This window comes from Poecile atricapillus, chromosome 6 (assembly GCF_030490865.1).
Source record: "Poecile atricapillus isolate bPoeAtr1 chromosome 6, bPoeAtr1.hap1, whole genome shotgun sequence".
NCBI classification, from domain to species: domain Eukaryota; kingdom Metazoa; phylum Chordata; class Aves; order Passeriformes; family Paridae; genus Poecile; species Poecile atricapillus.
Genome location: NC_081254.1, coordinates 30672946 through 30698073, shown reverse-complemented (window position 1 = coordinate 30698073; position 25128 = coordinate 30672946). Strand labels below are relative to the sequence as shown.

General features: G+C 40.0%; 1 protein-coding gene across 11 annotated transcripts in view; it reads left to right on the top strand.

The window, feature by feature from the left end:
- The window catches only part of ABLIM1 (actin binding LIM protein 1), a 189078-nt gene that overhangs the window by 53045 nt on the left and 110905 nt on the right, over window positions 1-25128 (top strand). Inside the window, exon 1 of one of the 11 annotated variants that reach the window (XM_058841964.1) lies at window positions 22427-22445. The exons of the other annotated variants lie outside the window; for them this stretch is intronic. Within the exon in view, the coding sequence (XP_058697947.1) occupies window positions 22430-22445 (16 nt within the window). The 5' untranslated portion in view covers window positions 22427-22429. Of the gene's footprint in view, window positions 1-22426; window positions 22446-25128 lie in introns of those variants that run through there. 11 annotated transcript variants of the gene reach the window in all.

Here is a 25128-nt window from a genome sequence, read left to right as displayed (position 1 = left end):
AAATATTTAATTCTTCTGATCGTGTGTGCTGGTGCTACATCTACAGCAGAAGATCCAGTGCTAGGAGACAATGGGCAAAGTTAAACTAATATGTTCAGGAAAGTCCTGCAGTGATCTAGAGAAAACTTTCTTCTGGTGTAATTCTTTATTCAAATTCAACATTTGAGTAAAGTTACCGTGTATGTTTCTATAATTATGTGACATGTCAGAAGAGAGTATAACGATATCCAGTTTATTTCAATACATAACAAGAGGAGTGGTGCCTTCTTTGATGTCATACTTGTAACACGTCACTCTTTACAAAGGTACAGGAAGTAAACTGAGGAATTAAATATCTTTGAGGTTTCAGCTTTGATCTCTGCTTCCCAACATATTTCTGTCTCAGTTACTGTGAAGTCTACATTGTGAAGAAGATGTTACAAGGAGTTTCTCCTCTCAGATGGAAGAAAAATGTCAAAGTTCAAGAAGGGAAAAGTAAAGAAAAGAGTATAATTAAAGGAATTACATTTCTCTTTGCTCTGTTTTAATAAAAGACACCGAAACATTGCTGAGGAGTAGGGAAACAAGCTTCCTACTGAAGATCTGAAGGACTGCCAGCTTCTGCCAGGATCCTTTTGGCTAATTGTTCCCTAGAGTGGCTTAGGCACCTCTTTGACTTCAAGCATAGAGCTCAGCCTCACAGAAGTTGTGGGATTATTTATAAACTTTGGGACAGGCAAGCACTTGGATTGTGTTGTTGAGTCAATCATACAGAGTCTTGGGGGTGCAGCAGTTTTTTGTATTTATATTTCCTATAGCTTTCACTATATCTTGCCTATGAAATTGCATCAGTTGTCAGCAATTACACTTGGCCTTTTTTCTATGTGTAAGGAAAAAGGATTGGGTTTGCAGTAAGAATCCATAGTGCAATGTTCTTGACACTGTGGATCAATAGATTAGCCTTGTGCTGCCAGGAAATAAAATGCTGAGCCACCTCTTCTTCTAATAATGCAACAGACAGATCCATTAATGCACACACTGTTATTTTATGTCTGAAAATAGATGTAAACAGAGATTTTTTTTTTTCCCATGACTACTCTGAAATAAATATTGGAATGGATAAAGTAAGGTAAATATCTTTGGGTTGAATCAGGCCTTTTGTCATAACCTAACTCTTCTACTCACAGCAACCACAGTAACAGTGATTTTGCTTGTTTGGGGGAGAATAACTAAAAATGGAATTTTCATATGGGAGATGTACAGAATTAACTCTTTTGATAACTTTCTTGATAATTTGGTTTTCTGTGGAAAATAAGCACTTTTAGTGTGAAATAAGGAATGCAATTTATTAGAAAGCCATTGAGTAATACACTAATGAAGTTAATGATGATCAAGGAGAAGCACTCAGCTATGCTTTACATGACCTCTTTTTTTTAATGCTGACCAGTTAGTCCCTAGCGTTATCATCTGTGGTACTTCTATAGTTTCCATTATCACAGAATCTGAAAACTTCAGTCTTTAATGTACCTATTGTTACAAATCCCTTGTGAGGGGAAAGTGATAGGGGGAAATACAATGAAAGAGATTAAGGGAATGGCTCAGGGATGAACAGCAAGTCTGTGGGAGTGCAGAGACAGCATATTTCCCAAATCCTACGTTAAGGCTTCCAGTGGTAGTAGACAGTGCTTTACCAGCTGACATTATCAGGGCTATTTTCCCTCATGTAATTTAAATATTTCATTTGGTGATTGGTTTTTCTGTGTACTCTTTTTCTTTGTGCTATTCCATCCCAGCTGATAACTTCATGTGAAGGTAAATGGCTGGTGTTGCTCTCCTTTGTCCAAGAAAAAGATCATTAACATAATGATCTCAAGCATATTGTTTGGATATTTTTGTTTGTTTAATCTTTCTTCTTGCTGCTTCACTGAAGGATAAACTTGGTGGTTGTTGGTGATTGGGGAAGTGAGTCAGATTCAGTTTCTGAGCACACAGCAGTGGGAAAAGCATTCCTAAGAGCTTGTTATGCTGCCTGCCTGGTGTTACAATGCACTGCAAAGCTGCGCTTTTGTTACCAAAGGCTCATGTGCCATGGAAGTTATCATACATAGTTGATAACAGGAAGCTGAGCACAATGCTTTAATTCAGCTGAAAGATTTTGCATATGTCATCAGTTGGGAGAGGAAATTGTCACAGTGTGGTCTTAGTTAAGTCTGAGATAGAAATGCAGTTGTGTTTTCTCTTGTGTATTTCTCAGCTACAAGTTGTAACAGGAGAATAAAGGGCAAAGTGATGTTTCATGTATGTTTTGGAATGAATACCAAGAAACCAATACATAAAATAACATTTGTTTTCTTATTTCCAAGTTAGTTGAACAGAATGGCTTGTGCATGCAGATCTTGATGTTGATGTATAAGTCAGATCTGATTTTCAGTGTGCCACCTGGAGAGATCCCCAGGTGGTTTTTCAGAGTTGAAGTTTCACTCTTTAGATACAAATGTAGCTAAATCCTACTCAGACTTGAACTTGATGCTGCCCTTCACACAGACTTTCACAGACTTCATGGGCTGGGCAGACTTTCTAGCAGTTCTTCAATTTGCATGTGTGTGCTGCAGAAAGAGGCATTTGATGGAGTTTGGCTAATGATTACTTAAAGGTCAGTTATAAAAGCAGTGGAAAAAAATATTATGTGTCCACTTGATAAGGAGCCTGTATGGGACACTCATGCTTAATCATGTTGCTCAGCTGAATTATAACTCAGATCCTTTTACCTTTGATACCACTTTAGCCTGAGTTGGCCCTTTTCAGTCAGTCACTCAGGGGTTTTTTTGTTGTTGTATTTTTGGGGTTTTTTTGTTGTTGTTTTTTGGTTTTTTTGTTTGCTTGTTTTTGTTTTTGTGGTTTTTTGGGGTTTTTTTGTGGGTTGTTTTTTGTTTTTTTTTTTTTGCCAATACAGAGAAGCCTTGTGGGTTTGTGGTCTTTCTGTTCCTCCTGCCACAGACAGTAGTACAGCTTACCTTAGAGAACCTTGTGTGGGTTTAAACTGACTTGATAGAGACCTGTAGACTGTAGAATTTCTACCTCAGAAGGTTCTTCAGAGCCTTTATCACAATAAAAGTTATCAAAACCCCATCACTGTTTTTTTACTATATTTTATGCTTTTCTAGACCAAACTGTTAAAGTAATATTAAAGATTAGAGTCTAGGAAGCAATATTAAGTATTAGTAACTAGGCTTTTCAATCTGTTGTGAATAAAATTTGCATCTAGATGTACTAGCATAGGTCTCTCTTTGAAGTGTCTGCTTAGTAATGCCAGTGCTTTAATGGCCATCAGCAGTACTTCCATGAACTCTGCTGAACATTTTTTCATGAGTGGATATGGTCTCAGTGAGGAGGCAGCAACTGTTGAGTGGGCAGAAAACAAGTGTAGTGCACAGGGAGCATATTTGCCTGTGAGGAACACCTATTCTTCACTGCTCATCACCACCTGAGTCCAGAAAGTACAGGCAAAGCCATCATTCTGCAGTATTCAGCAAAGCAGATCTCACTGACATCAGTGTGATTGGTTGTGGATTTCTGTAGAGGAGCAGAACAGAGACAGGTATGTGTGGCCACTGCAGCTGTCTGGCAGCAGGACTGCTGAGTCAGCTCTTGTGTGTTTTCTTCTCAGCCAAGATAACAACAAGATTAGATGGGCCTCATGCTCCAATGAGTGAGCTGAGAAAATGCCCTGTTCCTGTTGCTCCTGGCTGTGGTGCCTTAGCTCTGAAATGTAGCATGCTGGAAGTTACCAGAACACACAGCAGTGTTTGTACCTGGGCTCTGTTGGGGTTTGGAGTCCCCAGAGGATGTGCAGCATTGAGAAGTGGGGCACAGTAGTATGGGATGAACCAGTGGTGTTATAGCAGTGGACATGGCTGCCTGCAGGAGTATCATGGGATCATGGAATCCATGGGTTAGGTTTGGGTTAGGGGGAACCATTAATGGCCCTCTAGTCAAACCCTTCTGCAATGAGCAGGGACATCTTCCACTAGATCAGGTTGCTCAGACCCTGATCCAACCTGGCCTTGAATGTTTCCAGGAATGGGACATCCACTACCTCTCTGGGAAACCTGTGTTTCACTACCCTCATTGGGTGCACTTGATTCCACTGTCCCTGTCATTGGTGAAAACACTGATCAGTACATAATAACACATTTTAGTAGTGGTGGTAATTCTGTTCCTGTGTTTAAGCTAGGGGAACATTTAAATTTCTCTCTGACCTGAGGACAATCCCCACAAAATTTCCTCTTGTGCAGCAAGGGAATGGATTTTATTTCCATTTGAAAATAATTTCTGTAAACTATTGGAATATAATAGCTGAGATACTTTTTAAGGACTAAAACATGATTACTTCAAAAGCCACAAAATAGATTTTCACTACCGGTTTTTAAAGCTCAGCAAATTTTATGTAGTACCTGAATTATTAATGGAGATAAATTGGAAGAGGAAGATCCGTTGTCTTATCAGCCTTAAGCAGTAGTTGGTTGACTTTGCGGAGAGAGGCAGCTCCTGCTGAAGCCATGAGTGAGCAGGTCCTGGGTGAGGAGCCCTACGGGGTGAAGAGCTTTTGTCAGTATGCTCAGAAGATGACTGCCTGTTTTGGACATTTAGGTAAAAAAATTAAGACATGCATGTGGATTTTTTGGTCTTCATTATGTGGATGAAGTGTTTCCTCAAGTTTACAGTAAATAGCTGAGTGTTTGTACATCAGCCTGCAGTCTTGAGTAAGTAAATAGTGGGTGTAAAAGTGAAAAAGCTGAAATGTGTGGAGTAATTTTACCATAGCCAGAGTTTTCCTTCCTTTTTTGTGTGTGTGAACTTGAATGTTGGATTTTTTTTTTTCTGTCATTTGATGGTTAAGTTATCTTTTTGCTTGAATAACTTTATTTAGATCTAAAAGTAGATAGAATGCTTGCTTATTTTTAATTTAGGTGAAGGTCCTTTTTTTCCTCTCCTTGCTCTGAATATCTTTGAGAATTCTTATGTGGAGAAGGTCCTGGTAATTATATCAGAAGATCCTGATAATCCTGTTGCCTTGGACAGATGGATGAAACATTATTTGGGGCTATCTACCTGTGCAAGAGATGTGTTACCTTCTGAAGTGGTATGATGAGGGAAAAGGAAAATTTAGTTTTGTTTTACCTTGTTTCCTGTATTTTTGTTTTGATTAGTTTTTGCAGCTTAGTTTTACTGAACTAGTGTGACAGACTTCAGTTTCTTGGGTTTCTGACTGGGCTATTTGTTGTTTTCAATGCAAGACTAAGGTCACGCTGAAATGCATTTGCAAGAAGTTTAGCTGTGATGGCAGAAGCAATTAAGACAACATTAGTGCACTACACATTTCTGCTGAAGGGCAAGTCTAATCCTCAGTGTTTTTCTGAAACATGGAGGGATATTTCTTCTATGTATTTAGCCCTTGTTGTCTGTTTTTTACTATTATTCACTGCTTGCTTGCTATTCTGTTTTTTAATTTGTTTGTGGATTGCAGTCAAATTTTTTCGGTACTTATGCTCTCGGAGCATTAGTAACAATGCTTGCATATGAAACATGCATGTATTTTTATCATCCAGGCAGCCAATTGATGTGGTGAATTCAGAGGGGATTGAATAAGAAATGGTCTTGAGATGGCTGGAAATATTTATAAATAAAATATTTATAAAGTTGGAAATGAGATAAAATATTTAAAGCAGCTATTCTGCATAATTCCTGTCTCCTATCCAGCCAGCCCCCTGTGAAAACTGTCAGTCTGGAAAGTGCCCATATCTCACACTGTGCTCTGTGAAGGCTTGAGATCCCAGCACTGACTACTTGGATTAGACATGGCTTTGGAATTGGCAGTGATTTAAACAGGTTTTGCTACTTGGCAGGTTCTGAGAACATTTCCTCAATGCTCATTCTGAGTTGAGCACCCTGGATTGCGGAGACTTTCTTTCACAAAACATACGGACGGGGTTGTGCCCCTGTGATTCCTGCCTTTTTCTTTTCTCTTCAGCAAGAACATCAGAAATCAATGTATTCCACTTAATTGAATGCTTAAGTGGTAGGAGATTGCCATTGTATTTTTGATTCAGACTGAGGCTGAATCCCAGTGTTTAGTAACTGTGTTGTATGAGGCTGTCTCAGGTCTGGTCCTTTGCCTTGGACACAAGGATGTGCTACAAGCAGTCCTTTATCTGACTTGGAAGCCACTGTAATGCTTCCTGGTCTTGTTTTGCTTATTTCTACTGCTTGTCCTCTTATATTAATATTGACAGGATTGAGGCTTTTGAAGACAAATGCTGTACATGAAAAAAGTGAACTATCCAAAAATCATATTGCTTTGTGTTATTAAGCAGCAGCTGGCATGGAGTCTTCGAAGGTGCAGTTCTCAGTGCAGCAATAGCCAGGGCTGGAAAGAAGCAGCATTAGAGAAGTCTGTCTCAGGGGAAGTAAGATCTTATTTTTAATTAAGCAAGATGTTTCTGCAGGGATATGTCAGTGTCACTAAATCCTGATCCATCGTCCTGCACCAATCCCATGTGTTTTGGTGGTGGAAGGACACTGGATTGTGCTGCGCTGTTGGATAGATCATCAGACACTTCTACAGTGGTCACAGGCTGAGTGCTTCTGTAGTGGATAAACAGGTCATACTGGTTTAGTTCTTACTGCAGGAGCTGTAATGAGGTGTAATGAACATCTTGGTGAACAGAGCTGGAGGTAAGAATCAGCATGGACACAGCAGAAAATGTGGAGTCAGCTTTAAACCAGTGTGTTCAACTCCATTGTAAGTGACTTTTCTGGGTATTAGGCAGCCAGGCTTTAACAAAAGCTGGAGCAGTTTCTGCAGGGCAGAAGTTTCCTTTCTTGTCTCTGAGGATTGACTTCTGCAGGAGTTAATGTCTGGGCAAGGTGTGCATTTGCCTCATCTCAAAGGGCAGAGTCCACCTGGACACGTCAGAGGGGCTGGATGGCCAGCACTGCTGCTGCTGCCAGGTGTCAACATCCTTCACCAATTATCCAACAAATGGCACTCTCAGACTGAGAGATCCTTGTACTGACTCATCCAGCCTCTCCTGTGAGTCATCCCTCTGCTTTAAGCTCTGAATGGAGATCCACGCTCACTGGTAGAAGCTTTGGGATTTTCAGAGGTGCATCTTCCACTGAGGGGCTGTGGAGTGCAGGTCAGCAGGTTGAGAAATCTGGAAGAGATTGAAAAACTGCTGCAAAGCTTCATATCCTAGAAGGAATGCTTAAAACTCATCATTTGCTGAGATCTCTGATCTGATACAAGATACTCTAAGGCAGAACTGGAGTTTCTATATTTATTGAGCCAGCTCTTCCTCAAATACACATTAGCATCACCCCATTAAAATTAGTACAGATTTATTCTGGCTTATTTTACTGTGTTCTCCATTGATTAGAAAATCCAGGAGCGTGTCTGTTTAAGGGGAACTGTAATTGCACGCTTGTTTTCAAAATAATAAAAAACTCATACTACTTAGAAAATATAAAGTAATTGACCTCATAGGAGATGTGTAATAATAGATGATCAAAGTCTGGATTTATGAGATTGTATTTTCTCTTTGAAACAGTAAATAAAGCAGTTTTCTCTTTAAAGTCTATCCCCATCTGGAGTCAGTACTTGAGCTCTGATTTTGAGGGAGAATTAAGTGACAGTTTCTCACTGTGCCCAGTAAGCCTATTGGTAGAGTTTTTGTCACCTTCTAATTTAGAAAAAGCCTTACTGGAAGCAGTGCAATGATTGCACGAGGTCATTTTGAAGCTGCAGATAACTTCTCTGTGTTAAGGGGAATTGAAAGTCTTGGCCAGACACTGGTTGCACAGTTGTCTCCATGCATTTCACTGAGTAGAGAGCCTGAAGTTGCCTCTGAGCATGTCCAGGTCTGGGGTCTACCTGTAACTTTCTCTTACAGAAGATGAATGTTGTTAGTTTGGGGTTTTTTTTAGCTCTTTCACTTTGGAATTTCCTGTGACTTTCCAGTGCCCCGTTGATGATTAACTCTGCCTTTACCCAGGGAGAAATATTCATTAGATGATTAGATTAGCAAGTCACTGGAATTGGATTAACGTAAATACTTCTTGTAGGTGAAGCAGGAGGGGTTGGCACAGTATCTGCAAAGCCTCTGCTGTCAGCTGCACAGGAAGGTGGAGAGGAAGAGCAGAAGCGAACCAGTCCTTAATGGTTAGGGGAAAGCTTAAATGCTTTTGTTTGCAATAGGCAGTGAAAGCTGCAGAAAGGATTTCTCCAAAGAAATCTGCTTATGAAGTAGTGCCAGCCAGTGCTTGTACATTCCTAAAAAAGGAGGACCAACGTGCTCTACCTTGGTTACAGCCTTTTCTTCGTAGCACACGGACAGACCTGACGTGAAAGAGGGCCATGCTGGATTAAATGCACAGATGTGCATTTGTAGCTTATGATGATGATGATGATGATGATTCTTCTATAATAAGATTTTTGACACAGCAAGGTTTTTTGATTTTAAACTAATCCTCTTATGTAACTCAGTTACGTTCTTTCTCTTGTCCTGAATATCAATCTGATTTTCAGATACTCATTTTGGTTTTGTTTCTGACTTTTGCATTTGCAGGGATGAGTTTCAACTGATTACAATAGTTTTAGATGGCAATCACCTGATCAAGCATACTGTTCTAATCTCTTGAAGATAATCACTAAAAATATATCTTCCTTAATCTCCTTTGCTGGATAAGAGAAAAAGAGAAGGATTGGAAAGGGCAGTGTGCCGTGAGTAGTAGACTGACTGTGTGCACTATAGGTTGCTTTTCTTAGCTTCTTCTGAATAGAAATGCCATCTTTCCCCATCTTAAACAGCTTTGGGAAGCTGTGTGGCTCAGGAGAAGAACTGGTGCTGGAAAAAGTGAAATTTCGAAATTCTGTCAGAAGGATGTCAATAATTGAGGATGGGGATATTGCAGAGGTCTTGTATCTCATTCCCAAGCAGAGCTTGCTGAAGCAACTTCCCTACTTGAATCCAGATGACTACTACTTGTGTGAGCAGTTATATGACACTCCTGAGCATCTGGGTAAGTCAGGATTGCCATCAGATTTTGACTTTTGGTTGGTGAATAGGCTAAATTGTTTTACAGTTAACTTCTGTTTTGTGTAGCAGCAAGATACTGTATGACAGAAAGTGTGTTCAGGTGTGGAGAAATACTTTATCACTGACAGAGGGAAAGAAAAATAAAATGCCAAGTTAGACTCTGGAAGTAGTTGGTGGATATAGGTACAGCTCTATTCCATCCTGGGACACAGGGGACCTTAATCCTCAGAAGTATTCAAGCTAGAAAAGTGCCTTTTGAAAGCACAGCACTCTGTAATAGTGTGTTCAGAGCTTTCCTATGGGATTTGGAAGACTGTTCCCTTCTGCTTGTTTTCAACCTATTGTCAAGGAGTATTATTTGAAACTGCCTCATTCTTGAATTGGAAGAAGTGATTAAAAGTCTTTCTGTGATCACCTCCTTGTCATTTGTTAATTTCTTAGGCTTCTGTATCTTTTAGTATCTTTTATCCAGGTACCTCCTTTGTCTGGATAAGAAGTCATAACTTATTTAGATGCTCTTTGTGCAGGAGCCAGTCCATGCCTTTGATTATCCTTTTACATTTATTTTCCTAATTCTGCCATAACTCTTGAAAAATTGGGGAATAAAACTGCATTCATCATGTAGTATAATGTGGATATATGTAAAGACTCATAACGATGCTCTTTGCTCCTTTTTGTAGTTTCTAAAATTTGGGTTTTAATTAATATTGAACATTAGCTTATTCCTTAGTAGGACTATTAGTGGTGGGAGGACTTATATCTGGAATCCATCAGCTTAACTAGTTTATTACAGTCCATTACAAATTAAAAAAAAAAAAAAAAAAAAAAAAAAAGTTTTCTGGAAACTCCTGTCTGTGAATGAGAAATTTGCTATAAATGTTAATCTCTTCCAGAAAAATTTCAAAGATTTTATCTTCTGGGACTTGTCTTATGGACTTCAGTTCTGATAACCCAAACTGCTTATGTGTTGGAATTTTGTCTGTACTAAGCAGACAAAGAAAGCTGCTATATGCTTGTCACTCTGTCCAGCTCCTCAAAATGTTAATACTGAGTGATTGTATTTGGTAGGCAAGTATTTTTCAAAGGTCTGCTTTGGTATATGACACTTTTTCTTCTGTGCAAATTGCTTTCTGCTAGTCAGCTCTGTACCTAATGAACTTGACCTTGTAAGAGAATAACCGTCCCAAACCCATATGCTGTTGCAGATAGTTACTGCTTCTGAGTGATCAATTATTTTAAAAGTAACATTTCAATGAAAACAATGCTAAAATGTGGGGCAAATATATAATATAGCTGTTAGCTGGGAGAAAGCAAATATCATTCTGCCTTGCCAGCCCCAGCAGTGTTTCCCATTGGCATTCTAGAGAAAAAAAATCTACATACAATTCAGCATTTTTATAAATCACAATTTAGAATTGGAAATTATTTGGATGAGCAGTGAGCAGCTACATGATCAATCCATGCAGGACTCCAGTGAAATTCTTGCCATCATAGCAGGCCAGGAGCTGTCTTCTAATTTGTACGGGGCTTAAATCAATCTGGAAATCTGCAATTTTGCTGCTCTTCACTCATGTGTAAGCAATCACAAAGATGTTTATCATTATGCTGCAATAGATAATGCAAATAACCACGATGGATTTTTTTTCTTTCACTCTCCAGTATGGGTGCTACAACAAAAGGGTTGGAATTGTGGTCCTGCTTTCCAGTGCCATGTATAATGCTAAATGAAAGGTTGAAAGGTGGCTGGTGCCTCAGCTTTACTTAAATTAGAACAATTGGAATCAGAATCTCACCCACTTGGAATAAAAGCAGTGGAATGCCTTTTGAAAACAGCCTGGGGGTAAATGCTTTATGTGACTTTAAGATGCCAAACACGTAAATCTGTCTCTTAGGCCATGTGCTGCTTGGGGATTATGGTCCTTCAAGTACTGCAAGATTTAGCAGCTTATAAACCCTGCTGAAGGACAGTTTGCTGTCGCTATTTGCTGTTGAAAACAGATTAGAAATGACACTGTTCAAAGTATTTGGAGACTCAGTAATTATTTTCCTTGTTGATCATAAGTGGAATCACAAACATCAGGAAAGGCCCATATTTTAGGTTTTTGGAAGGTCAAGAATTATCAACAGGTGCAGAGCTATTTAGTATTCAGGAGGTGAGCCTTTGGAGTATCATCCATTTAACCCATGACTTGTTTTTACTTAGCACTGAAATTCCATCCCCTTCATAATGGGAATGTGGGAGGTTAAACTTCTCACAAAGTTAAATGGTGGCATCATACTGACAGTTAAAAGCACTCTAAAAGTTGAAGAGAACATGAAAAAAAAAGGAGTTTGAAAGTGGCCTCGAGTCCCTGAAAGTCTTCATTCTGCATTTCTCTTGAGTTCATTTGGCCAAGGAATTATGAGCCACCTTCCCTTCTGTATCCAGGGGAGGTGTAAGGATGCTTCCTGTGAGAGAGATTGCCAATCATGGTTTGCTGCAACAAAATCTGTCTTACCCTAGAAGGCCTGGTTTAGCACATGCCTTTGATTCTCTGAGGCCAGACCCTGATGCAAAGGAATCTGTGGGAAAATGTCCGATTTTGAGGATTAGCAAAACCTGAAAGTTGGTTGCAAAAGAGCACTGGAATTCTGAAGAGAAAATGTTCTTGGAACTGTGTGATGTTGCTTCTCACAGAAGATACTGTCACCTGTCACTTGTACCAATGTCACCTTGTGCAACCTTGCAAAGTGACAGTGCACACCTGAGGGAAAGGAGCTGCACACCACATTACCTAACTGACCCCTTGTATGAGGTTAGCACCTCTTTATGTAACCATATGTATTTAAAGCATCACTTGTGAGAATGGCTGCTTCTGTTGCATCAGCTGCATGTAAAGGGAGACAGACACAACCTAAGAGGATGACAAAGGCATGGGTGGAAATGCAGGGAGCATGAATACAGTCCCGTGATGAGACAGGAAGTAAATTAGACTGGTGGAGGAAAAGTTTTGAAGCACCAAGATCCCATTTAGTCTTCACTGTGTAAAAGAACTGGCTGGGTGGCTGAGACTGACTAGTGGTGGAGAATGGACTGGAGTCCAGTCAGAGGCCGGTCACCAGTGGTGTTCCCAAGGGCTCAGTACTGGGCTCAGTCCCTTTTCATATCTTCACTGATGATCTGGATGAGAGGAGTGAGTGCACCCACCACCAGTTCACTGACAGCACCAAGGTGGGTGGGAGTGTTGATCTGCTGGAGGGCAGGGAGGATCTGCAGAGGGGTCCAGACAGGCTGGATTGATGGGCTGGGGCCATTTGGGATGGGCTTCAACAGAATGTGTGGAAATGGTTCAAAGCTGTGCCAGGGAAAGTTTAGACTGGACACTAGGAAGAATTTCTTTACTAGAGCATGGTCCAACACTGGGCTTCCTAGGGAGGTGGTCAATCCCCAAAGTCTGTCAATGTTTGAGACCTGGACAGCGCCCTTAATAACTTGGTCAGCCCTGAGATGCTCCCAGGCAGCTGAATTGGATAATTAATTTTAAGTTCCTTCCAACTGAAATAGTCTATTCACTTTTATTCTATGAGAAATGGGGTTCTGGGGAAAAGAAGGTCTGATTTTTCTGTGTGTACGTTTGCAGAGGGGAGGAGTCCAAGAGATCAACATGGTGATACGAGGGAAGACACAGAGGTAGGGTGTTCTTGAGAGGAATGGGCTTTGCAGATTTGAAATGAAAGGCCCAGTTGTAAAATACAAGCTGCAGGATAAAACACTTGAACCTTTGCCCACTGTTTTACATCTGAGATCCCACACATCAGCTTCATTGCATTAGTAAGGTTTTCTTTCTGTGCTATGGCAAGAAAGTTAGAGCCCTAGTTAGGGAAACAAACTCTTTATATCCCATTGCTATTCTCCATTCTCATGCACTCCTTGCATTCCATTGCATTCCACCAAGGAGTGCCCAAGATCACTCAGGCTGCAGTTTGTTTAATCCCTGCTGTTACTTGGAAAGAAAGGAGGAAAAATGGAAAAAAAAAGAATTCCTGTTTTAGTCTTGGGTCTTACCTGCTAAAGGTGTCCCTAGTAGCTCCCCACAGAACAGATACTTGATGTGACTTGCATGTTGTCACATCAATGTAGGATTTTAATGGTACTGTGTGAACTTGTCAGGTGCTCAGTCTCAAATTCTATGCAATCTCAAAAATGGCAAGCAGTGATATGAGAGAGGAAAATCCAGGTTCTGTTGGCATTGTAGTAGGTGGTAGTCCTTAGGTGTTGAGAGGTGCTGATCAGATTGCTCCTGTCCTTCAGATAAGGTAAATCTTCTTTTTGACAGCTTTTCAAATTGATTCCTTCACGTGTGCAATCTCTACTGGCCTCAGTCACTCTATGTTTTTTTAATGATTGAATAGGGACAATGCATTTAAAATGTGTGGTAATTCAGTAATGTTTAGAAACATTATTTCGTTCTTCTGCAGGACAATGCTGTAATTCAGAATAGTCCTCATAAGTCAGCAATATGGTTTGAAATTATGCAGTTGAATTTCAGTGTCTACAAGTGTAAAATGTGGACTTGCACAGATAAGAAGTGGGAATACACACTGATCCTGAAAAGCACGTGGAGAATAATACTTACCATAATATAGATTAACTGTAATATACAGTTAATATAAGTGTAATGTATGATAAATATAGATTGACTGTATAATACTGCTGCCATTCTTTTTCTGGGATGTGCTAGCAGGAGATACATAGGGCAGTTGGATAATTTTTCTCTGTTCCTCTTACTGAAGAGGACTGCTGGATACTGTCTCTAGCTTTGGACATTGTATTTTTGAAAGATACTGATAAATCATGAGGGAAATTAGTGGAAGGCAGTGGGAATGGTATTAGGAAAAAAGATTTATGAGAAAAGATTAATGGAATTAGGTTTTCTCAATCCGGAAGAGTGGTGATAATTGTGGGATTTAGACAATCTTCAGCTGAGTAAGGGATTCTCAAATGGAGATGTGTTCTGCATTGTCCTGAGAAGCACAGAGAAGTATCCTTGTGAAAAATACTGAGTAGTGGTTTTGTGTTAAGTAAGAAATACAGCTGAAACTCCATCTGTGTTAGCTCTTAATAATCTTTAGCTCTCAAAGTGTGAAGAGTTAGCCTGATTTTTTCAATGAAAATGAAATGAAGAAGTAATAAGTTAGGATCAGTTCTTCATCCTGTGCACATTTTTAATGTCTTTACCGCAATTTAGTCACTGATGTATTTTTACTTAAAATATTGGAACAGTTATTGTTTTTGTAGCCCTTGGCTTCCTGTTTCAGAATTCTGGCAAGTGGTTGTCAATGTTCAGATCAATCTAAGCTAATTGGTTTAGTAGTAAATCAGTGGTTTAGCATTAATCTGCATTAAGGTAGCATCATTTGGAGCAACTGAATTCAACTCTGTAGGGTTCACTGCTCCTTCTCCTAAATTCTTCTTTATCTGTAATCCAATACACAGGAACAAAATTGCAGTTCCTACTGTTAGTAGACACTAGCAAGGAATATGAGCTAAATCAGCTGTAAATTTAAAGAAATAATGAAAATATTGTGGATTCCTCTATGGTATGTAAATAGGCAATAGTAGCAGTGTGAAGATTGTTCAGTGAAACTGAGGCAAAGATCTCCCCTACTGTGTAATTCCATAATGCCAGTGGGTGCTCTGGCTGGAAAGGGCACATTTTGGCTACTTCCCTGCAGTGTTGTTTTCAGGGAGTCCTGCCTTTGTTCTATATCTGATGGAGACTTCCTCTCTTGTGTCCGTCATCTGCAGTTGCATAACCTCAGTGTTTTAATCAAGCAGCCTGGAGAGAAATGCCATCCCCTTCTTGGGCAGGGTTGCAGCAGGACAGCAGGGGTGGCTCCCCTCCAGAGCAGGGTGCCCTCCTCCTGGGGTCTGGGGTGCTCAGAGCCAGCACAGCCTCTTGCAGGCAGGAAGGATTCAGGTAAATCTGAAATGGGAGCTGCTTCCAAGCTGAAGAGATTCCAGGCTTTCTGACTGGCTAAAACACTGGTAGCACTGTGACGGGAAAAACAGAGGTAGAAGTTGCTGTTTCTTCTCATCTGAAAGCTGTTCCTTGGGCTTGTCTGCTTAGGTGAAATAGTGGGAAAATTTCTGAGCGGAGAGAAAGGCGTAGGAAATGGCCATTCTCACACGCTGCAGCTTTGGAGGGAGTGGAGTAGGGCTGAGAGAGGGGCTTGGTTTCCCTTGCTTCAGCCACCCCCATCCATCCCTCACACATGGGTAAGGAAAAGGTGAATATAATGGCTGTGGGTTTCTTCTCCTTTATGCCTGAGAGATGGGGGTGTCACTGGGTAGGCTGTTGTATACAGGGACCTTAAAGTGGCTCAGTGTGAGATACTTGCTAAATCTCTGTGGTGAAATACTTAATGGAGGGAGAAAGGAGGAAAGGGAATCAGGAATGTTCTTCACCCAGGTCATGCAGACACAGGGCAGCTGAGAGGAAAAGAAGACAATGTTAGAATGGATGATTGTGATTACAGTTTTCGCATTATCCTGCTTTTTATATTTTTTTTGTTACTTTCCTTTAAAGAGTGAATCCTTATGGTGGGATGCAGAAACATGTGGTACCAGGGGATGCTCATTGCTAGTTTGTTCTCATGTGAATTAGATGGTGCAGCTGTGTGTGCAGTTTTCAATGTAAAACATAGAAACATTAAACTGTAAAATGCAAAATACACAAAACAAATCAGCTTATCAGTATACATCAGTACTTGGATGATATGCCATATTGTTTATTTTTAAAGTTGGCAAACTCTTCTTTAAGGAGAAGAATGATTTAAAATATCTGACTCTTCCCTATGGAGCAGCAGCAAAACAGCTTTTATATCTTTTATAGTTTCCTTTTAGAAATTCCAGTTGGTGCAGAGATTGGAATCAGTTATGCCTACGCTCAATTTGTTTTATGTCTGCTTAATACTTTTATGATGATCCTACTATTGAAATGGCAGCAAATAATTTAAGATAAAGGTTCCAGTATGTAAGGGTTTTCCATGCTGAAACAAGTGACCTCCCAATCTAGCAGATAAAATCACAGTCACAAATAGAGAAATTCCAGAAGCTGGACTAAGGTTATAAAAATTTATTTGCTGTAAAATCTTGTTTGAATATATTAATATTACACTATGTAGTCAAATTGTGTAAAGCATCTTTTTAGCTTTCTTTGAGGTCCTCTGTGGTTCATTTGATAGGACACTGGACTGGCAAACACTGGCTGGGAGAGATACATTTGCAGGACAGATTTAGGTGCCTCCTTTGAGAGTCCTATCTATAGTTTAGTGTGGCATCAGAAGAGGAGGAATTTGTCATTTGGCACAGTGACAATGAAATAGACCAGCTTGATCTAAGGGTGGTTTGTAGCCAGTGCCCACATGGTGGGCTGCCTCATCTCCAGGCACCGTGCACTTGTGGAATGCTTTGCTGGATGTTGTATTGTTGAGGCACACACTGAAGGTTAGTGCTTAGTGGAGAGACTTTCACATCTCTCAGCTCTGCAAAACAAAGAACTTGTTGCTTTACTCTGCAAATAAATGGATTGGCAGGAAGCTGCTTCAATCTGGTGTTTCATGGACCTCTCAGGGAGAAGTTCTTTAGACCAGAGACTCTTTACAGCATTCCTGCTGATTTCACTGAGCCAAAAACTCCCAAGACAGGCTGTGGGGTTTATTCAGCACAGTTAATCCAATTCTGAAGTGGATTTTCAATATCAAATCTCCTTAACCTTAGGCATGCACAGTAAAGGATGACACTTGCATGTGTGCTTTCCTGTTGGGGATTCCTGCCTTTGTGCAATTTTCAGCATTAACTGTGGTGACTGTCAGTGAAAGTTATTATGTTTCTATCAGCAACAGTATTGGCTGTCTTTGTGAAATAGCTCAATAAATCCAAATTATAGCAGGTGAACAGTGATGATTTTATATGGTAGTTTTAAAAAAATATAGAGTTTAAACCACTCTCTGCACTCATATTATTGTACCACATCTCAATTTAGTGCCAACTATGTGTTCATACTATAAAGATCACACAGGTGTGAAGAAAGCATGATCTCCTTTCTAAGGATTAGCAATAGCATAAGCTGTTTGGAATGCAGTTGTTACATCAATAACAGAAATGTATGTTCGGAGATAAATGTTTGTACATACCTGCAGCCAGAAGATTTACCCATTAGGGAGATTCTGTGTTTTTGGAGTATATTATATTATATATACTGGCAAAGTAGTAGAATGTAACCATCTTTTCTCATCTGTTTCTAAAGATAATCTGAAGGTTTCAGGTGCTTTTTTACATAAGTGTGTGTGTTAAGCCTCTTAATATTTAGAACAAAGCCAAGTATACTTAATTCTTATTGTGTTTTGCAACAGATTATATTTTAGTCTTACTATTTATTTTGCAGACTATTACTGCTCTACTGAATAAGAGTACTAAGAAAATCCTGCTTTCAAGAATCTCAGAAAATCAGTTGTTTTTTTCTTAAGAGATCCAGATGTCTTAATAGATCAAAACCTAACAAATTATTATTTTATTCCCGAGGAGTCTGACTTGAAGAATATGAAATTATTCTATTTCTAAAAAAGCACTAAACCCCCAAATCCTGGCAGATCAGAATAATTTTGCTGTGCATTTTACTGAATCAAGTGAGAGATGTATTTTCTGAATTTTAATTTTGTTTACTCTGAAAGAAAGATGGCATGTGATTTCAAACACCAATTTATCAGACTGATCTTGTTGGAAATGGCATGACACAGGTACAGGAAAAAGCCCAGCACAGCAGGGAGGTATTGGTTAGAATCCCTCAGGCATTATTTGCTGAAGATCAGTCTTATCAATAGGGACAATGTGATCCCAAGGTGCAGGGGGGCAGGACCATAGTATGTGCTGAGAAAGAACCGTATTCCTCTCTGGTGGGTCTGTGTATGCTCCTGGGAACTGTTCAAAACTTGTGATGGGGCAGCACAGGGGGTCTGTGGTGGGGAGGTCAATTTGTGGCACCTTCACAGCTCCTCAGCTTCCTGCTGGTTCCACACAGGGCGGTGTGATGAGGACATGGGGTGAGGTGGGCTTGGCAGCCTCAGAGCATTGCACAAGCTGCAGGATGAAGTTGTTACAGAGCAAAAACTCTGAGGAGGGTTGGAAAGGCTCAAGGATGACTCACAGAATACCAGTGCCTGCAGCCTTGGAAGGCTCTGAGTACACCTGGTGTGGGGATCAGTTCTGTCAGGTACAGCCTGAGTTCTGCTCACTGGGTTCTGGTGAATCTGGAAAACTCCACCAGCACCATTGGCTCCCTGTCAGTTGCCTGCCTGGTTCTGTGCTGCAGCCCTTCAGGAGCACTGCTGCTCCAGCTGGCTCCAAAAGATGGAAAATGGGCTGGCTGAGGGAAACACTGCTTCTTGGAGGAGGATGTGGCCAGGAGAAACCAGGAAATGGTTAATACATAATTTTTGAGAATACTAAAACTGGGAAGTGTAGGCTTGCCCATTAGGGCACCGGGATCACTGCTGGGTCATGGGGCTTTTGCAAGAAATCCCAAATTGACATCATTGGTGTTTGTCTGAGCAGGCATGGGTAAGTCAGGATATCAATTAGAGCAGGTCATGAGAGAGTGGCATTTCCTTCCTGGAGAAGGGAGCATTTTGCAAAATGCTGTAATTGAGACTTCATGGAAGTGATGGCTCTCAATTGACCTAGGCTGGACAGTGGTTAAGCTGTGGAAGCCTGGGCCAGTCTTTCTTGTCAAAACTTTGTTCCAGGCTTTTAGCTGGAAGCAAGGATATTAAACAGATGACATTTTCCTGGATATTATTTAGTGGAACAACTTCTTCCCTTTCTTTTTCTGTTTTTTACCTGCCTTTTCCTCATTTCTTCAGGAACAAGAGAGATCAGTTCAGTTTTGAAGAAAATGTACAAAAACTGTATGCTGATACTTCTAAGCCATGATCTCATCTGTGAAGAATGAATGCAAGATAAAAATATGAACACCAGCTTTTAAAATGAGAATAACATAACCCTAAATCATAGCTAAACTGCTTCGTATCTTACTCATACTTTTTCAATATTATCAAGGTACAAGAAATAGCAAAACAAACTGGTTTAACTCTTTCCCCCTGTGGATTGATCTCAGTATCACTCTCATGCCTCTCACTGAATGCACAAGATATTTTCTGGTGAAAAATAACAGCAATATGAGCATGTTGTTTAGCTGTAGTGTACTCGTTGAGACTCTTCCACCCACACTGTGTTCAAGGAAGACTTTATTTAGTTTGTACAATGCAAAAGGTATTTAAAGAAAAATAGTTATTTTGCTTTCCTTTAAAATAGGTACTCCTAAATAACAGTAAGTGCCAAAGGATTGTTTCTAGAATGCTGTCTATTCCTTTTTTATCTCTAGTTTAGGATATCTGAGTTGATTCTAAGTTGTACAGCAGGGTAAAAATTTTGCCTTGACTTAGAACAATGAGATTAAACCCAAAAACCATCCTGCTGTAAGAGACTTTATTTACAGTACTAACGTCTGCTCTTCATAGGTCTTTACTCTGGAGTAGATTACATTTTACTCCTAAATCTCCAATATAATTTACTGCAGCCTGTATTTTTAAATTACATTTTATGTGCATGCTGCTGTGGTCTTGCACTGCAGCTCTCGTGGCTGAACAATGTGAGATACACTAGTGCTAATCTCTAGCACATGTGAAAAATGGAGGAATGTACTCAGAGAACAGAAAGTCCACATACCAACAAGCAGCTTCTGTGTCAGCAGCTTGCTGGAACAAAAAAAAAAAAGAATGATCATCACTGCAAGCCTTTTGAGGGTGTCTGAGGATCCCAGGAAGGGGTTAACAGCATCCATGGTGCGTGTCCATAGGCTGTGCTCTGCACATCAAATCAAATATTTATGAATGAAGGTCAGATGTGTCCCTTTCAGGAGGCTCTCCCCTAACTGTTTACAAAATACAGCTCCAAAAAGAACACGGCCAGGCTGAGTTACAACCTGACATCTCTGATGTGTCAGAAATGTGACATCATGGCTTCTGCCTCCGTGTTGGTGGGGTTCAGCCCAGCTCCCCACTTGAGCCTCAGATGCTATTAATAGTAACAGACTGAGTCATAGAAGCAAGAATGTCAGACTGCCTGTGCTGTGCTGCTCTTACATGTTGGACTGCTAACAATAGAAAGCCAGCCTAGATTTGTTAGAATAGAATAACTATTTTTTTCCATGCAAGTGGCTCTGTCTCTGGCTCTTTCTCTCTCCCTCTCTCTCTCTCTCTCAGTGATTTATTTATTAAAGAATGTCACTGAATAAGAGATACCTTCTGGGTGAGGCAGACTGGCTTGTTTAATTTATTTCTATTGTTCTGGGTGGCATTTATACAAAACAACTAGAATTTATTTACTGCAAATATTTTTAACGCTGTGTGTGTGGTCTGATTTTTTTCCAGCAGGTATCAGCCATCTGCTGCTCTGTCTGGCTGATGCCTACAGCTTGTTTCTTTACATTAATATCTCTCTCCCTACATAGAGCAGCGTGGAGAGGGAATTCACTTGTGGAGGTGTGAGCAGTGTAAGTGTAGGGTGCAGTATGAATGTAATTTCTCTTCTGTCATGTAACATAAAGCACATTTTGCACTGAGCTCTGGTCAAGTTGAAGTCTTTGCTCAATGAATCTGTCCATAATTTAGCCCAGAATATCCTTATATTTGACCTAGTTCTCTGCTACTGAGATCACCTCTGTCTTTGACAAGTCAGTTCATTTCCATTTGCCATTCTCTCTGCCTTTAAACCACAAATATAAGATTTACTCTCTAGGCAAAGGCATGAATAACAGATTTATTTTGGGGAAGCCACTGGTAGCTAGATAAAATTAAGAACTCAGTAATAGTTGTAGGGATAGAGGCTCTCCAAAATCTTGATGCTAGCAGTACATATGTATTTAAAAACTGCAAGTGGCTTTTAAGGGGTATTCAGGATTTTGGTTAGTCATATTTCCAATCTTTTCTTTATAACTGTGAATAAAAGTTTGCTTGTAAAAGGAAAGTTTTATTTTCCCTGACTCCGACCTGCATCTTTTTATAGAAAGCAGAACCTAGGTATATGATGATGAGACTTGACAATATTCTTAAGGATTGGTTTGTTTGTTTTCAGCATCACTTTACTGACCAGTCCTTTCTGAGTAGAGTTTAGTGCCTGGAAAACCATAAATTGGGAGGTTGGTTTGATGCCCACATTCTACACTGGTGCTTGGTCTTGTTGGGGATGTGTTGGGGAGTGAAATTCCCACCTCAGTGCTGCTGTTTTCTTCACTTCTGTCTTCTCAGTTCCATGGGTACCTGTGGCTGTCATCTGCAAAGGAGTAACTTAGGAGAAGTTATTGTTTACAAGTATCTGGTATTTCAGAATACAGCACTTTGACCCACAGCAAACATTTGTATAGCACTGCCTGCCTTCAGAACACAGGTGCTCACTGAGCAGTGACAGTTCTCATTTTTATTCTTTTTATTGTTGTTTGAAGTAGAGAATAGACAGGTATTCCCTTCTTGCACAGGCTGTATGTTACTCTGATCTGTTCTATGGTCAGTAGGCATTGAGAGACCATTTATTAGCATGTTTTGTGGTCTAGTAATTGCTTTAAAGCTAAATCCAGGAGTAGATAAACTGCTCACCATGGAAAAGCCACTGTGCTGCAGCCTGCCTCAGCACTTGCCTGTGCTCATCTTTGTTTCCCCTCCTGATCCCGGCTCAGTCTGAGTAAATAAAATAATATGAAACTCATAAATACCACTTCAGCCTTGTGTGTGCGTTGGAGCAGCTCTCCTGCTCTCCCTCGCATCTCCTCTGCAGCTTTTTGCCAGTCATTGGGGAGAGGATCGCAGCGGCAGCCGGGCTGTGCGAGGGCAGAGGAATGCCAGGGGGTGTCAGGGGCTGGGGATGGGGCTCTGGGATGCTGCATTTGCTGCATTTGCTGCATTTGCTGCATTTGCTGCCCCGGCAGCTGCGGCTGCTGCTCCCAGCACAAGGGGCAGAGCCCGCGGGCAGGCGGGAGCTGCCGTGAGCCACGGGAAAGGACCACAGGGGGAAAGGATGAGAGAAACGAGAAGGAAAGAGACAGTGATGAGCAATCGGACCTGATCAGACCTTGTGGGGAATCTGACCAGGGGAGATTATTATCTGGAATAAGCTGCCTTTTTTTCTTTTTTCTCTCTCTTTTTTTTTTTTTTTTTTTTTTTAATCCACCTCAGCCAAACACTGCTGGAAAAGAGATTGTGTTTAAATTACTTCAGTTAATTCTCGCTGCTTCTACTACGAAGAAAAATTATTTGCCATGGTGAAAGAAAAAGGTAATTATGTTTATTGATAGGCTGGAGCCGAAACCTAATGTGCCAGCCACAGTCACCTGAGGTTTAAACCTTCACATTTAAGATGTGCATGCTGTGATTGGCAGCTGTTGTTTTCCTTTCAGTAAAAAATGGTGTGTGAATCCCTGCAGTGGATTGCATTGATCATCATTGTACCTGCTTTAATAAGGCTAGAATCTGGAACACATCTAATTTAGTGTGTCTGCACAGCAGGGTCCCTTCGGTGTGTACATCTTTGTTTGGGTTTTTTTTTCTGTGATTTAACCCAAGTTGACAGTTCTTTACCTGTATTTGCTACAGTTCAAGTAGCTTTGACCACTGCAGCAGCTAGTTTAAAATGTTAAAGATAAATATTGATATATTCAAATCTGGACTTGAGAGGGTATATTTTACATTTTAATGGATAAATGGATCATATGGGATTTTGCAAAATGCTTGAATTTTGCAGTACTAAATTAGATATCAGTTTCAGTTACCTGTAAGTATCATTTTAAGCCTCCTACAGAAGAATTTTCCAGTTTAAAGAATTTAGAAATGGTTGTGGGGTGTTTCCTTTCAGTAATACTGGTCTGTGTCATTTATTGTATTATGAAGATGCGAGACACAATCTGAGTTGTATTTGAGTGTACTGGATGTGGTTTGGGTGCATTACAATATCACAGACAGATTCAAACTCAGTCTCTTCTGTGAAGAGGAGAGTCTGTGTTCTTTACTTTTGAGTATTCTGTAAGAAATAACGTGGGAGAAATTCAAACTAGGGAAAAAATAGAAATAAGAAGGAGTAAAGCTGAGTAAGAGTGAGCAGTTCTGCAGCTTTGAACACCCGTGCTAAGACTTTTTTAAATGTAAATAAAAAGTGAGTGCAATTAGCCTCACAGATGCTTAGATTGAGGAGAGCAGGACAAATACGTCCTATATGACAAATGCCTGCCACACTGTGTCACACATATCTGGAGGGCTGTAGTAATAACCATTACTCAGTCTATAGATAATTTTTGTTGATGAAAGTTAGTGACCCAACAAAAAAATTATTGGCTACTTAGTAGCTTTGGGATCTCCTATTTCAGATTTACAGGATTACTTTCATAATGTCAGTCATGAACTGATGACCTGCTACCCCTATCAGTGAGCCATACCAGACATGGTTTAAATAGGAATTTCACCCCAAATCCTGGAAAGTGCAGGTTTCAGAATCATTTGAATGAACTACATCAGTCATATCTTCAGAAAAATAAGTATTGTCGTTCAGTTTATCATTACTGTTGCTTGTTTTGTAAGATGCATTTCAAGGCAGGGCTGCTGGTTTTCTTCAAGTGTACATAAAATATGTGTAGCATTCAGGTTTGTCCTTTTATATGTTCCTGTCCTCTCCCCCAGCTGATATTCACTTGTTTGGACTCTGTGTTATGTGGGGTTGTACCTGAGGACTACTCTGTAAATTCAGTTTTAGCATCTTGCACCATTTGTCATTTACCTTCAAAAAAAACAAGCCCATCATTTTTGGAGAGGCAAAAATGGCAGAAAAAAAGCTTCATAGAATAGCAGGAGAAATTGACAATAAATGGTTGAAAATCTGAAAAAGACTTGTGTTTAAATTGCTTCCTTTCCCCTCCCCACCAAGTTTAATGGGTTATCAAAAAGGGCTCTTTATGCTTATGTTGGATATAAATATTTTTTTCCTGTTCACAGAGATAGTGGACTAAAATAACTAAATGCTCTCTTTAATTTTGGAGTGCAATTACTGATATTTCATATCTCATGGCTGCAGAGGGAGAAAGGATAGTATCTGTTAAATATTTTGATTTTATATGTTACTAGTTTCAAATAATTGCCCCAACAATTTTTTTTTTTACTCTTTTGTTTCCATCTCAATTTTCTTTTTCCTGTTTTTGGTGGGGCTTTTTTGGTTGCTTTGTTTCTTTGGGATTTTGTTTTGTTTTGGTTGTTTTTACATTTTTTTTTCTCCTCTGCTTAATCAGAAGGTCAGGATTTATTGCTGTAAATGTCACTCTCTACAGTGATACTCTTGCAAAATGCAGTCAGTACAATACAGCTGGTACCCTCCCTTCCAGCCACAGCTGAACTATGGTTTCAACAGGCTGAAAATGCAGTTCAGTCCAGTGTCATTTCATGGACACATTAAGCAGGCACTGGAGGGACTGGTTTCAGCTAGAAAAATGCAACTCCAATTCACTGAATTGCAAAATGGTTGGTAACAGTTTTTAACAAATTAGCATGCTTCATTATGCTCATATTGTAGAATGATTTCAGTGTCTGCCTGGTTAGTTCATACACAAAAAAAATCCTGAGGCCAGGGTGTTTTCTGCTGACACCAAACGGCGCTTCCTAAATTATGTCAGACTGATACCACATTTGCATGTCTCTGTGTACTTATCTATTTCCAGTTATGAGCCCTTATTATCTAGTTACTCAGCTAAATTATTATCATTGTGCTGCATCCAAGGGTAACTTTCTTCTTATGCTTTAACAGAAAGAAAGTTTATGTGTGTGTATGTGTGTCTTGTTATTAATTCTCTCCAGCCATTTAAAGCCCATGTTGAATAATCTGCATTCTTACTGCTTCTGTGTTGAGGTCAGTGCGTGGGTTGGGAGCCTGCTAGCCAGGTTTCTGTGTGATACAAGTGTTGTAGCTTAATTTTTGCCC